General features: G+C 36.7%; 1 protein-coding gene across 2 annotated transcripts in view; it reads right to left on the minus strand.

Annotated features, from left to right (window-relative positions):
* Window positions 1-15,735, minus strand: part of ITSN2 (intersectin 2) — an 84,249-nt gene that overhangs the window by 26,412 nt on the left and 42,102 nt on the right. For both annotated transcript variants that reach the window (XM_068965962.1, XM_068965954.1), the window contains 7 exons: window positions 15,001-15,206; window positions 13,013-13,077; window positions 10,236-10,402; window positions 8,208-8,253; window positions 7,914-8,035; window positions 6,818-6,914; window positions 6,217-6,408 (listed from right to left, as the gene is read on the minus strand). In XM_068965962.1, coding sequence (XP_068822063.1) covers window positions 6,217-6,408; window positions 6,818-6,914; window positions 7,914-8,035; window positions 8,208-8,253; window positions 10,236-10,402; window positions 13,013-13,077; window positions 15,001-15,206 — 895 coding nt within the window. The remainder of the gene's footprint in view (window positions 1-6,216; window positions 6,409-6,817; window positions 6,915-7,913; window positions 8,036-8,207; window positions 8,254-10,235; window positions 10,403-13,012; window positions 13,078-15,000; window positions 15,207-15,735) is intronic.

The following is a 15,735-nucleotide window of genomic DNA, read 5'->3' on the forward strand; positions in this document are numbered from 1 at the left end:
GTGGTGATTCCAACGAGCAGCCAGACCAGGAATCTCTGGTTTAGCCCCTGGCCTGCTCTCAAGCCTCAACTTGTCTTGCTGGCTTTCCACGTCCACTCCAGCAATAATGAACTGCTTATAGTCACCCCTCTCCTCTGGCATCCAGGCTGCTGCTTGTCTCTATCACTCTCCCCACCACTCTACCCTCCAATCTGGCTTTCTCCTACTTATCTTATGCATCGAGCAGTTGCCTTATCCAGAAGTCTTCTCTAATTCACCAGTCTACAGATGAATCAGGCATTCCTCCTCCATACTCTCTTGTGTGCATGCGTGCTAAGTCACTTCAGTCGTGGTCAACTCTTTGCAACCCTAAGGACCATAGCCTGCCAGGCTCCTGTCCATGGGATTCTCCAGACAAGAATACTGGAGTGGGTTTCCATGCCCTCCTCCAAGGGATCTTCCTGACCCAGGGATTGAATCCACGTCTGCTGGAGGGGCAGGCAGGTTCTTTACCACTAGTGCCTCCTGGGAAGTCCCTGTACTCTCTTGGTGCCCAGTAAATCTCTCTCAGTGTATTTAGCATGCTGTTTTATAATTATCTGCTTTCATGCCTTATCCTCTTACAGTTAGGTCCTACCTGAGACCTGGACCACTTGTCACTCATTTTCATATTCTCAGGATCTAGTACTCTGCATTCGCTTATACAAATGCTCAACATACGTTAGCTGAAAGACTTTACAGAGATGAAGAAACGTTTTGTTTATATCATACATTGACAGATGGGTTGGATTTTGATCCACTTTTTTTTCACTCAAGGTGAAACCACCAACTTGATTACTGAAGTGTAAAACTGCTTAACTCTGGTGCCTCCAAGCATCCAGTGGAATTTCTTTTACTGAATATAGATTCTTATTATTTTGTACTAAAAACGTCTTAGTCTACATTTGTAGTGAGTATTAACTTGTAAATTCCTTCCAATCTTTTTAAAGTTGGATTTAAAATTATAAATAACATAGTAGTCTATTATTATCCTAGATATTTTCTTTTATTTTGTTATTATCCTAGAAATTTTCAAATCAAAATTTCTTTTGCTTTTGAGATACATACACTTATCTTAGACCAAACTATCTCAATCATTACCACTTAAAAATTTCTTTTGTCCCTTGTACTACAATACAACTTGCTGGTCTGGACCAAGAGACCACGTTAAGGGAAAAGAGAAATTCCAAAGAAATTCAAACAGGACTACAATATAAACAGTTAAAAATAAGTTTTAAAGGATGCTTCAAAAGAAATACACAATACAAGTAATGTAGTTTGTGTCCCTTTAATAAACACACTTGCATAGTTATATTACAATTTTGTAAAAATGAAAACGAATGACCTCATGCCAAGCGTGCCCAGCATTTGCACAATCTCAATACCTTTAATATTATAGTTTTCAAGACGCACAAAATAAAAATTTAAGGCAAAAAAACAGCACTTTGCAACAATTTAATAATTTATTACATTACAGTAGCATCACAGCAGCATCCAATAATGCCACTATAGGCAAAAATCTCTCAGTCTTTCCATTAGAGAGTCTATTTACAAGAATTTATAACTTGGTAAAATTCATCCTAAGAAAACTTGGCAAATAAACTTTGGACTGGAATTGGCATTTCTTTCTCTACTTTTCCTTCCCCTACTTTATTTTAAACTATCAGAATTCATATTATATTTTAAAACACTAATGTAGCAGTTATACTGTTTTAATAGCTGTATTATTTTAAAATGACTCCCTAGGGTAAAGTTTTAGAGGAAACTATACAACAGGTAGGATTGATTTAGATTTTCAAATTTTCTAAAAAAAAAATCAGCTTTGGTCTTAGAACTGATTTTTTCATTGCTGGAAAACCCATCAGGTTTAATCACATACTGTAGAAATGATTACAACATACTGCAATTTTTAAATAAACATGTATTTTGATTCTTCACCTCCCACAGGGTTCAGATTTGCTCAGTTGTGCTCCCATTTTTAAAATTCTATGTTCCTGATAAACTCCTTCTAATGTCTCTTTCTAAGTAAACTGAAGCTGCCTCTTATACTGAATGAGGAAGAGAGCAAACATGTGGCTGAATATGAGGTATTGCAAAGGACTGCATGCTCACTTAAGGACAAGTTATTATTATATGTCATACCATTTCCTTTACTTTTCACTTCCTGTCAAATATATGACAAAATACCGAAACAGAGAGAGGTATTTCTGTAAATACAGTAAATTTATTTCCCAGACACTCAGTTTAAATACGCCATTATAAGACTTAGTCCATAGTACCTGATGAATATATTCTTTTCATATTGATTTACAGACACTAGTCTCTACCAGAATGTCATTCTTTATAGTTATCAGTGTAAAAGTGAAGCAATTTGAGCTACAAAGATACCTTTGAAATAATTTATCAGTGTATTAAATAAGCCCAAATTCAAAATTATAAAGAGAGAATGTTATACTACACCATGTGATTAATTAAGTGGTCTTATTTCTAACCTCAGGGTTTAAGGTGGATTTAAAGTAACTGCCCTGAATTTGAACCCAACTAACACGTTCAGAAAATAAAAGGCAAGACCAAGTAACCCGTACAATTTAGAAGATCAGCTGAATTTACAAGGACCCAGTCTTTACACTGTACCCTTTAGTGACTGCAGGCAAATCTGTTATGCCACCTGTAAAATAATATTATTGCTTTCCATTTAATGTCATATTTTATAAAAGTATCATGATGATGCCAAATGCTAAAAGTTGAGGTGGTCTAGTAACTAGAAATCCCTGCCTCAGGGAGCATACATGCCTGTCACCATACATCCCAACGATGTGAAGTATTCTGGAACACAAACATTTAAATTTTGTGAAGTTCTAACTAAACTGTTGATTCTTCCTCAAGTGTTGCAAAGTTACGATTTAGGCAATATATGACTAAAATCATTCATTCATAATGTATAGGCACATTAACACAAATATTGCACAAAATATGCCTCAAGAGATATAAAAACACATTTCACTCTTCTTAAAGAACTCTGTGAGGAAATAAGACTCTGTGATTGTATGTACACTTTTCCTGATAATACTTGGACATTCAGAAACAGTAGATTGCACTGCAGTTTGTAAACAGTTTAAATTGCATAATCTTCTCATTGATTTTCAAATATGATTTAATACTATCCACTAAAAGTCAACTAAGTACTCTCACATTTATAATAATGTTTTACTATCCTTGCAGTTTTTGGCTCAAGGAAAAGAAGTAAAGTCCTATGCCAAAGTTACCAATGTGGCTGAAGAATAGATATTAGGTAGAGAATTCTGAATGGTAAAATCAGTTCTGTAGCCACAAAGCAGCTTCATGGTCACAGAGGAATGCCAGCTCCCACGCAGCTTTCCTTCACTCTAATTCATTCTCAACTAGATAGAGACTGTCTGCCTGCTTCAAGGGCATTTAAACTCTTCAAGCATTCCTTATGATCTTTACTAAATACATTAAGAAGAAAGTCAACCAGTGCCCCTTTGTGACCTGGGATATGGAGTCACCTCATTAAAATAGATAACATGAATTTCTGACTTTAAAATGTATAGATATAAATTCTCTGCCTAAGGTAGGGAAAGTTTCATATCTTATAGTCAATAATGGGAGCCTTTCATTCCTCAAAAATAAGCCATTTTTAGGTAATCAGTAAAGAAGTAACAACTGACTGCTGCAGCACACCAGCAGGATCTTCACGAGCCCAGAGGCCCCAGTGGACTCCTACGGTGCAGGGCTCATTCTGGGACAGCCGCAACAGATACAACCCGCCCTGCTTTGCACATATGGCTGGGTAGGGCGGGCCACTTCCCTCTTCTATGAGGTAAGAAGAGCTCCCTCAAAGTGTCATCACTCCCACACCAAAATACACAGAAAACAGAGAAACGGATATTTCCAATTCTTGGCCTTTTAACAAACTTAAATATTGGTACTTATAGTGGCATATTAGAAAGTAATAGAGGAAACAGTGCCTATCGGGGGACAAATCGCATATTGAACCAATTAAGAGCTCATTGTGATCAGGATTAGGACAAACGTAACAGCAAAACATAAGCAGTTCTGAATTCTGTAATGAATATACATGTTGCAATAACATTAGAAAAGCGTGGCAGCCCATTCCAAACCAGCAAGAACAGTTTGTGCAAATAGTGGGTCTTTGTGTGTTTGAACTCCCACCATGTAAGGGCAAACTCAGTATGCATGCTAATGACCTACAATTACCAAATTAAAAAAGGAGAAAAATGCTAAAGGATGCCAGAGTGAACAGCAGGGAAAGCCACACAAAGACCCACTATCCTTTAACTTGTTACAAATAAATTTTAACTGTAAATTAGAAACCCAGAGAAATAACCACAAATGGCTCTAACATTTGAGAACGAAGCTAAGGAATTGTGTAGGAGATATTTGATCAGGGCTGCCTGCCCTGTCTCCACGCTAGAGTCAAACTTGGATAGTGGGTCTCTGGGGTGCTTTCACACTGGATGACAACACTGGGTCCTATAAAAAGAAAAATGAGGGATAAAATGAACATAAAGCAAATCAAGTGGGTGAGAAAAATTCTACTGATTACATGCAACATCAACAAATTTGAACTACTAAAATTCTCAACCTTTAGAAAATATCCTAACTACCTAGTGAAATGAAAATTTATAAAGGCTTGAGAAACACACACGATAGTCTAAAACTTAACTAGTTTTCACTGACTCATATACTTCTGGCTGTTCTTCCTTTAGAACAGTTTCATTTTTTTCTTATATTTCTTATTATAAAAGACTTAAAAGGGAAAAATATGTTCCACCATTGGAAAATAAGATAACAACAAAACATTTGGAACATGATCACTTTACATTGTAGACACTATAAAAGTCAAATGCACTGACAAACCAGAATGCCTCCAAGGATCACTGAGCCCAAGATCTTCCAACCTAGTGGGTCTGAAAAGTACCTTCCTCTCAGGCCCAGGAAAGACACCTCGGGTATGTTTATTAACCAGACAAACTGGCAAGCCCTGAAAACTGCCAAACCATCAGCAGAATTTAAAAATGGTCTTTCGTTTAAGTAATCCAAGTTTTATAATTTTCCTTACTACCTCTTCTGAAACCCTGAGGTATTTTTAGGAATATTCAAAGCATAAAAAACTGGACTCCACGTCCAGACTGGGAAATTCAGCTGCTCTATCTAAAGGACGGTCTTCTCTCCAAATCACAATGATCTTTATAAGCTCTAAAGTGAAAATAATGCACTAATAATTTAAAATGATAGATACAGTACAAAGTAAATTCATAATACTTGCACTTAATTGTAAACACAGCTCAGCTTTGACTGGGTTACCATTTATATGTTCTTAGAAGCTAAGTTAAAATGAAAGGCTAAAGCTTTTAGATAATTTCACAAGAATGATAAAAATACAAATCATGATGTATTTTATTAAGAAGGACAAAAAGATCAAAAGGGTGAGGAAAGGTGACCTCTATTTTATGAAGCTAAAAAAATATTTCCAAGTACTGTTTATTCTCTAATGCTACATTTACTGTCAAGTGTAAGAAAGGTGAGGTAACTATCAAGAAGAAAATTTTATGTAATACCAAATCGTATACATTGAGATATGGATCCCTGCAGTAAAAGTAGTAAAACAGATCTTAATTCATATAGCTCTGTGGCATGAGTTACCTACCTTAAAAAAATCACCTAATGAGATTTTTGCAAGCACTTTATTTGTAAAATAAATTTTATAATTTTCTTCTAACCTGGTGATGTGTAATAACGTGGGAAATAAGGTTGCAAAATTAATAGCACCTCTACATTACAAGGGTCATTCTGCACAGCTGAACACACTAACTGCCAGCTAGTCTCTACTCTCTCTTAAGCTGAAAAAGGCTGGTGTAAAGAGAAGCCGCAGTATAGACTGTTATCACACCAAGGAACTCATGAAAGAACTAGAACTTTTTTTCAGATAAAGTCTAACAGTAAGGTCTGAAGCTAGGAAAAAAGAATTTGGAAAAAAAGCAATATAACTTTTGATTTTGTGGAAGTTTCTTATTATTTTTTCTTACTCTAAACATTAATAAACATTCGCTGAGAGTGCTCAGCTTAAGATTCTGGTTGAGAAAAGTAAGGAATGCAGTGCTGTACGCTAAAGCTGATGCACTATGAAGAAGTAAAGAGTCTGATATTACTCACACTGCTGACTTGGATCTGCATCCGTCGTCATCTTAACATAGTTCGAAGGGAAGAGACCAGTCACCCCACTGATTTCTCCTTGCCACCAGTCAGGATCATCCTTGTTTAAAACATTAATAAGCTGTCCCTTGGAGAAATTGAGCTCATCCTCGTTGTTTGCTGTGTAGTCATACATGGCAATCACCTGACATACTACCAGAGAAAGAACAACAAAAGCAACAAGCCAAATTGAGTAATTCTCCCTATTAGTATCATATGTTAAAATTCTGCTAACATTTCCCTCTAGCTGTTCTCTCCCACCCTCCTTCCTCTATTCCCTGTTTCACTAAAGCAAGAATTTCCCAAATGTAGTTTGGAAATCCAAGCAACTGCTTTGAAGTATGATGGTAGAGCAATTAGACAATTTCAAGGAGTGATGTAGTTCAAGCATCACTGAACAGCTGGCTGTTTCTAACAGAACTTTTTAGAAAGGAAGTTCTCACAGAGGTAAAGAAAGAACAAACTTTAAAATATTTTTCAAAGAATTGGCTAATCTAAGAAATGCTGAGTTTAAAAAAAAAAAGCTTCCTAAGATGAAACACAAGATAACCCATTTCCATACCAGGATGAAAGGCAGGTGTAGTTCTTTCACTACTTGGACCCAAAAGTTTAACATGGCTGGCAGGAAACCATCCTTTCTGTCGCTTTTTCCCTCTGGCCTAGAAAATTAGCAAAAAGAACACAAAAAATGAGACTAAAGACAATTATTGAGACAAACGAAAAATTAGAAAATCCAAACTGTGTAGTAAAGAATTTAACCTTGCCCAAAGAGAGGCCTGGCCTTTGCCTCTGGCTCCTGGAAGGTAATCTCAACCTGTGAAATGTCTTGACTGTTAAAAGAGTGTCTCAGTTTATGTGGGGGGCCTTAACGATGCAGGAGAGCCTAATGATGTGATGATTAACGGTGGGCCCTCTGGGTCATAATATGAACACAACCTCTGGAGGGACTGGAGACTGAGTTCAGGCATGCGAACAATCAGCCGTGTCTACTTGATGGGGTTTCAATAAGCACACTGGAACCCAAGGCTGCTGCTGCTTGGCAATACTCCATGTGTACTGTTGCCAGGAGATTTATGCTGCCCATGACCCCACGGGGAGAGAACAATGGGAAGCTCTGTGTTAGGAACCCTCCTGAACTCCGACCCATACATCTCTTCCCTTGGCTAATTTTAATCTAAATCCTTTTGCTGTAATAAATCGTAACCATGAGTATAACAGCTTTCAGTGAGTCCTGTGAGTTTTTATGGGAAATTACTGAATCTTGCAGTGGTCTTAGGGCCCTCCAAACTTACAATCTGTGTTAGGAGGGAGGGTATCTTGAGAACACTTGAATTCTGCACTGGCCTTTGAGGTCAACATTAAACAACTGGGAGATTCAATATGCATCTCAACACTATTTGTAGAAGTCTATTTGGAGATTGTTCAGTCTCAAAGTTCTCTGCATACTTCGCACAAATAATATTCATAAACTAAAAAGACCTTTCTAATGTTCTCCTAATAAGTAAATACCTCTTGGAGCTTTGTTAATAATCAATCAAATAATTATTAATTATTAATCAGTCAAATAAGACAAATTAAATTTTTATTAATCTGATGTTTCTAATGAGCAGGCATTACTTTTATAATAAAATTAACAAATGTTATTTAAAAGTTATTACCTGTAATTCCCCTTGCCACCACCCACTTGTGTTTTTCTTTAGAATTAGTATTAACTGTCCTGGTGCGAGGCTAAGCTGTTCAGAACCAGAAGCCGCATATGCTGATGTTACTTGAGCAATCTCTGAAAAGAAGAAAAACGAGGGACTATGAATTCAAGACTATTAAACACCCTAGTAGTTTGTCCGCGTCATCATGATACATATACGAGGTTTCTTTAAGAAGAAATATAAGGGACTATGAATTCAAGATTGGTAAACACTTTGGTAGTTTGTCGTCTTCATCATGATACATACCAGGTTTCTTGTTTGATGTTCCAGATTTGCTAGCACTCCCAAAACCCTATAAGGAAATGATACACTGTTTTATCATTTTTCAACAATCCAGGGTTAAAAGTACACAGGCTATTAGGAACTAGAGATTTCTAATTCCCAGGGTCCTCATTTCTTTAGCGGTCCTCATCTCTTAAGCAAAATAATGATTAACCTTATACTGATCAAATAAGTTAAGAATCCAATACTTATAGGGAAAGCTGACTCTGACAGAATACACTATATATAAGCAGCTGATGTTGGCAACTCAACAGGAACAGCTCGTTTTCCGAATCTTTTCTGAATATTAAATGTTAATACAAATACATTTCATTTCATCATTGGGAGGGTCAGAATTAATGTCCACCACATATAACACTTGTGCTCTGGGTATGTTAAGGGATATGTGAGTTTTGCTCCTGCTACATAAAAGGTGATGCTTTTATTTTTAATTGTTTGCCATGTTCCTCCTGAACCTGACCTAAGAACAAAGACTGCATACCAGCAACTATGACCTGTTTGACTTTACAGGATAAGTTGGGCCAATCACATTTCTTATTTTTAGGAATTGTTATTTGTAGACGTTTTAATGATGGCCATTCTGTCAGGTGGTACTTCACTGTACTTTTGAATTTGCATTTCTCTAGTAAGTAGTGATGTTGAGCAGTTTTTCATGTGCCTATTGGTCATCTGTATTTCTTCTATGAAGAAATGTCTATTTAAGTCTTCTCCCCATTTTTCAATTGGGTTTTTTTTTTTTTGGTGTTGTTGAGTTGTATAAGCTGTTTGTGTATTTTGGAAGTTAAACCCTTGTCAGTTACATCATTTGCAACTATTTTCTCCCATTCTATAGGTTGTCTTTTCATTTTGTTTATGGTTTCCTTTACTATACAAAAGCTTGTAAGTTTGATTAGGTTTCATTTGTTTATTTTTTGTTTTTATTTGTATTGCCCTGGGAGACTGACTGAAGAAAACAGTGGTATGATTTACATCGGAGAATGTTTTGCCTGTGATCTCTTCTAGGTGTTTTATGGTGCCATGTCTTATGTTTGAGTCTTTAAGCCACAAATGTAATTTTTAAAATATTATATAATCAAATGTAGCAATATAGAGAATATTTGCATAACTCAGTGATTCAGTATTTGCCAAATGATCAATGAATGATGTCATCACACTCAGTATGCAAAACAGACTGGTGAATTTTAATGTAACAATAAGGAATGTTCACTGATTTGGCTTCAGATTCTGCACTGCAAGTAATCTACAAGAATTTAGTACTTGTCAAGTTTTGGTACAGCAGTGTCAAAGAATATCCACAGGTATCTGAACACGTTCTTAAAACACTTTTGTTATCGCTCATATTTGTGTGAGGTTGAATTTTCTTCAACTACTTCAACCAAACGTTTTCATTAAACGTTTCTGAAGATGAAGAAGTACATATTTGTTTTCCATTAAAAGCAAGTTATTTAAGTCATCATATAATGGGTTGAATTTTGTTATTTTAAAATGAATTAGTAAATTTTTAAAAATTTCAGTCTTAATTTCTAATATGGGAAATATTGCTAGATATAATCCATATATTTTCAGAAACTTTGGAGTCCCCAATAACTTTTAAGAATGTGCCAAGTTCCTGAAATCAGAAAGTCTGAGAACTGCTGCTAGTGGTAGGAGCAAGGCAGCAGGAACTCTAAGAGTGGGCTGGGTCATAATAACGGCAGAGCCTTAAAGATGTACGGATTCCTTTTAAGCCTCCCTGGATCCAAACCATTCCCTAACTTCAGTTATCATGAGGCCTGGCCCTATCTATGGCTCTTGTTCTTGGAATTTCATAAAATCATTTCTCCTTTATCTAACAGGATCTCTGTGATAAACTATATTTTATTGGAGTTACCGTAAATGGTCTCCTTGTAACCAAAGCAGCCCAACCAAAACCATATGTAAGCATCCTTTATAAATATGAACCTTGAGCAACAGAAATGGAATGATTCTGTTTCTATACCAAAGTAACTCTACCTCCTGATCTTTTGGTTTGACATAATTTGATGGGAAAATTCCAGTTCTGTCTCCAATACTTCCTGTCCACCATTCTCCATCTTTCTGGGTCACCAATAGTTCTTCACCTTCAGTGAAAGTCAAATCTCCAGGTTCTACACTTGAATATGAATAAAGTGCAATATACTCTGTAGGGAATAAAGAAAAAAGAAACTAATTTTGGTTATAAGATAACAAAAGTAAAAAAAAAAGAGTGTTAATTTCCAAGATTTTAAGTAAATTTGCTGTAAAAGACATTGTGACTTAAGGAAACCTAATGTAAAGAGATGTTAAGGTAGAAAGTAGAATGAAGTAATTACTTAATAATTACTGGGATAAGACTGGGGCTCCCCAAGTGGTGCTAGTGGTAAAGAAACAGCCTGCCAGTGCAGGAATTGTAAGATACAGGTTTGACCCCTTAATCAGGAAGATTCCTGGAGAAGGAAACTGCAACCTACTCCAGTATTCTTGCCTGGAGAATGACATGGACCGAGGAGGCTGGTGGGCTACAGTCCATGGGACCACAGAGTCAGACACAACTGAAGCGACTTAGGATGGATGGAAAGCTTTATCACAGGTTTCTTTTTTCCCACTGTATCATCATCATGTCACAGAGAATAACCCCAAAGCTACAAATACATATCAGTATCTCTACAGGGTCAAGACAGGAAAAGTTTTTTTAACCTTGTTACATATAGTTTAATCTCTTAAATTCTTTTATATATAGTTATGCAAATGCCCACTCTTCAGCTGACATCAGTATGAGAGGCCAGTTTCCATCACAATGGTCCAGCTCCTAGTAGGTGCTTCGCATGGAATAGATGCTCCATAAATATTTGTTAATGAATAACCTTAAGGAACTATCTAAGTTTTCATATGTATTTGTTGACATGAAATTTGATCTGCAGATCATAAACTGAAGATGACCAGAACCATCATACAAAAACTATTTACTATCCACATTCCTATACTATTCAATTTAGCTGACTCAATAAAACAAAAGATGACTGCAAGGTTAAGGTATGTTGTAACAAGCGAGGTTCTTTTCAAAATGCTCCTCACCACTTTCCTAGCATCATTCCACTGCCTTTATTCCACAGTAAACCTCCGGCTCTAGGCTTGCTGGTAACTGGATTTCCCTAGGACTTCCCTGGTGGCTCAGGCGGTAAAGCGTCTGTCTACAATGAGGGAGACCTGGGTTCGATCCCTGGGTCGAGAAGATTCCCCTGGAGAAGGAAATGGCAATCCACTCCAGTACTATTGCCTGGAAAATCCCATGGACAGAGGAGCGTGGTAGGCTATAGTCCATGGGGTCGCAAAGAGTCAGACACAACTGAGCAACTTCACTTTCCTTTCCTAACCTTTCACAGCTGAGCCTTGGCTCACGCCTTTCCCTCTGTCCACCAAGCCTTCTTTTCCTTCATCACTAAGCAAGACCCTACTTATTGTTTAAGATGATTCAATGTGGCCACCTCTGTGGATTCATAGGTCTTACTCAAAACTGTGTTTTCATTTAGAATTTATTACAACTATATGCCTATCCTTCCCATTCTGCTGTTAGCACCTGGGAAACTGTTTTATTCATCCTTGTATATGATAAATAAAACATAATTCTAGGCTCTAGAATAGAATCTCTAAAGTAGTAGATAATAAATAAACTGTTTAACTTACTATTAAACTGATTTTCTTGAGCAATACAGACAAAATGTAAACTATTCAACTAGTTTTACAATGGATATATACAATTCATTTATAAACCTATATAACTATTACATAAAAACACTGCCTGAAATAAGGGTAGACATTTTTCAACACCTTTTCAAAATTAAGATAGTCAAACCACCCAAGGGACAACAAAAATTTCTTTGTAATATTTATGATTAAAGTATATCTTGATTTCAAATCCTACTTAATGATTTATGTGGCATACTGTAATTAAAATGCTCTCACTGCCAAGGGCCTGGGTTCAATCCTTGGTCAGGGAACTAAAAATCCCACAAGCTGCACAGTGTGGCTAAAAAAAAAGGCAATTCATAAACAATTAAATGTACTAAAATTTCCTTATATTTTAAACATCTATAATATATAATAAAAGGAAAACAAAAAATTTTATGCTATTTCATTGCCACACTTATCTATTTATTTATTGAGGTCATGGTGGAGAGGTCTGACAGAATGTGGCCCACTGGAGAAGGGAATGGCAAACCACTTCAGTATTCTTGCCTTGAGAACCCCATGAACAATAAGAAAAGGCAAAAAGATAGGACACTGAAAGATGAACTCCCCAGGTTGGTAGGTACCCAATATGCTACTGGGAGCTGACTCGCTTGAAAACACCCTGATGTTGGGAAAGATTGAGGGCAGGAGGAGAAGGGGACGACAGAGGATGAGATGGTTGGATGGCGTCACTGACTCAATGGATATGAGTTTGGATAGACTCGGGGAGTTGGTGATAGACAGGGAGGCCTGACGTGCTGTGGTTCATGGGGTCGTGAAAGGTCGGACACGACTGAGCGACTGAACTGAACTGATATGAACTTTTATAGTACTGATTTTTTTAAAGTGTCAAGTATTTTCAGTCATATATTTTCTATCTCCTAAATATTCATGTGAAATAGAGTGGCAGCAGGTTTCTCCTAATTTCACTTTAACACTGAAGACACAAAAGCAATAAGAGTAACAACTGTGGGAAGTCAGTTATATAATCAGTCAGTAGCTAATTTGACCTCCACCTAATTTACGAATTAACAAAAGCTCACCTTCTCCCACTGTACAGGCTGCAGAGGTAGGTTTCTTGTTTACAGATGCATACAAAGCTTCTGGTCTGCCAAATAAACATACAAAACAGATAGAAAACAATAATAATACAATAAAAAAGGCATCATCACGTAAATAAAAAAGAAAGATGGTTTGATGAAGACAGCAGGTTTTTAGCAGTGTGCTCTTTTAAGGGCTAAAATTAACTGAAATATTGTCTCAGTACAGAAGCTAGAAATACGCTCACACACAAAATCTTAGTGGATTATAAACTGCCTACTTACAAACTACTAAATTTTTTAAATCTATTTAAGTAATTTCAGTATGATTTATAAATAGTTCTTCAAATGTGAGCTATTTTGCTTTTCTAAATCTAAAAGACATTAGGCACTGGTAAATGGGCAGTTATTTGGTGAAGCACATATGGGGCTGGATTTGGTTAGAAAAAAATAAGGGCAATTATAAATTTTACTACTTGTTTAGAGCACAGTACATTTAAAAATATATACAAATAACAGCGCTTTATTTTTACATATGGGAACATATATAGCTTTTATTTTCAATTTAACCCAGGAAACTAAGAAATCTAGAAAACTGTGGCAGTAAGAAGTAGACATCTGTATATATATCAGAGGTCCCCACTTATGTGACTAAATTGTATAGTGAAGCAGTTTTCAGGTTAAAAATGGACTCTGACTACAACTCATGGGCACACCAAACGGACTGCCTGGCTGAATTCTCCATTACTGCAGATTTTCAAGTTGCGTGCCTTATGTTAGAAAGATCAGTAATCGAATGAAAAGTTAGAAGAAATGTCTTTTTAAGCATTTAAACTTAACCTGTTTGTGCTTATGTGTTCCTTCTCTGTAAAACGTTATGGAGTTTAAATAAGATAATTACCATAAAGGGCCTAGCATAGTGCCAGCACACATACCAGCTCTCACTGCTGCCACTGCTATCACACACTCTAGGATTCCATGTCAGGTTGAAAAGTGAATGTCTTCTGACATTTGAACTAAAAATTAATGTACAGAACCTTAGCACTGAAAGAATTTTTAAAGATTTTTTAGTTATTTTCATTCAATCAATGAAAAAACTCGAGACCAAAAAGGCTTACCTCATACAGTCTAGCAAAAATAGTAGAATCAGAACTCAAAGATCTTAATTTCCATTGACCCCATTCCTTTTCAATAAATCATTTTGCTTTTCTTTTTAGACCAACTTCCACATAAAACACAAGTGATAATTACCCACAGCTACATTAGAGTACTTGGTTCTTGGTAGTAAAGATGTTTGATGACCTGACTCCTCTAGAGACTGGGAAATAAAGGCAAGAGGCCCCATCTGGTTTTGTTTTTTGTTCATGCAAAAGAAAGTGTGTTCTTTCATTAGCTCCTCTCTTCACTAAGCAAGTATGACTGAGCAGCTACTAGGCATTAAGATCACACTAGGGATCAAAAATCTAAAAAGCAAACAAAAAAAGACATGAATCCCACCTCCTGGAGCTTATGACCTAATAAGGAATATAGGTAAGAAGGGAAATAGCTACAACACAGTGTGTCATGAGCACCAAGAAAGGTGACCTGCAAGGAACTGTGGAGATCCAGAGATGGGAGAGGCAGAGGTGAGGCCCTCAGTAAAGATTTATCTAAATATTGACAGTTTACAGTAACCAACAAGGGAAAAAGCTCCAAAGGAAATGAAAAATAACTTCTCTAACTGACCTGCTGGTACAAAGAAAGCAAACGATCTAAAATTTTAAGCACTTCAAAAACTTTAGGAATCTGAAATAACTAGAATAAAGGATATTCTAAAACTGGTACAGATACCTTAGGTATGATTTTGTTTCACTCTAGGAATCACCATTCTGATATTCAGAGTTAAGTTTAAACTTCTAATTTTCCTGCACAGCCAGTTGGACTGTGGCTGACTCATCAGTGAAACTGGCAACATCCACATCTCATGGAAACACACAAAACTAAGTGCTTACTCTTCCCGCTTAACTTCACTCCCAGGAATGATTTTGACGTAAGATTTCGGAAACCATCCTCTTCCTCCATGAACCTCCCCAAACCACCAATTTTCTTGCTGCTCCAAGACAGTAATGATATCATGCTTTGAGAAGTTCAAGTGGTTTTCCTTCTTTGCCGTCCAAGAACAAAGGGCCTGTGCTTTCAGGTTTTCCACAACTTGTCCCTGTGAAGACAAAACCACAAAATCAAAAACACACAGAAAACAATGACAACTGTGATTTCTGTTTCCCAGGATATAACATACTGACTGCTCTAACAGCAGACTGGTTTGGTATGGCGGTGAGTTATTATCAATGATGACTTAAGATAATCTACTAACTGATTTAAAATTATATACGACAGATGACCATCTGAATAAAGACCCAACACTTACCATTCAAGGAGACCCCTTGGCATTAAGCACCATGGGTAGTCACATAACAAATGAAAAGGGAAACCCTTTCTTGCCCCACTTCCAAGTCTCCGCACTGCAGTGGGTCCAGTTTATTCCACTAGGAATGGAGATGCAGCTCTGCTTGACCTTCCTCCACTTTTGTTTCCTTCTCGTAACTTCTTCATATTCTGATTTCTCCTTTCTTTTCTTCTCTCAGAGGAAGGAGTGTTTCTGTTTTGTTGATAAGGCTAACCCCTCTACCTGGGCTCTAAACTTTCTACCAGGCCCTCCCATCTTCTAAAAATATTTTGTAACATTG

Source organism: Capricornis sumatraensis, chromosome 1 (genome assembly GCF_032405125.1).
Source record: "Capricornis sumatraensis isolate serow.1 chromosome 1, serow.2, whole genome shotgun sequence".
Lineage (NCBI taxonomy): Eukaryota > Metazoa > Chordata > Mammalia > Artiodactyla > Bovidae > Capricornis > Capricornis sumatraensis.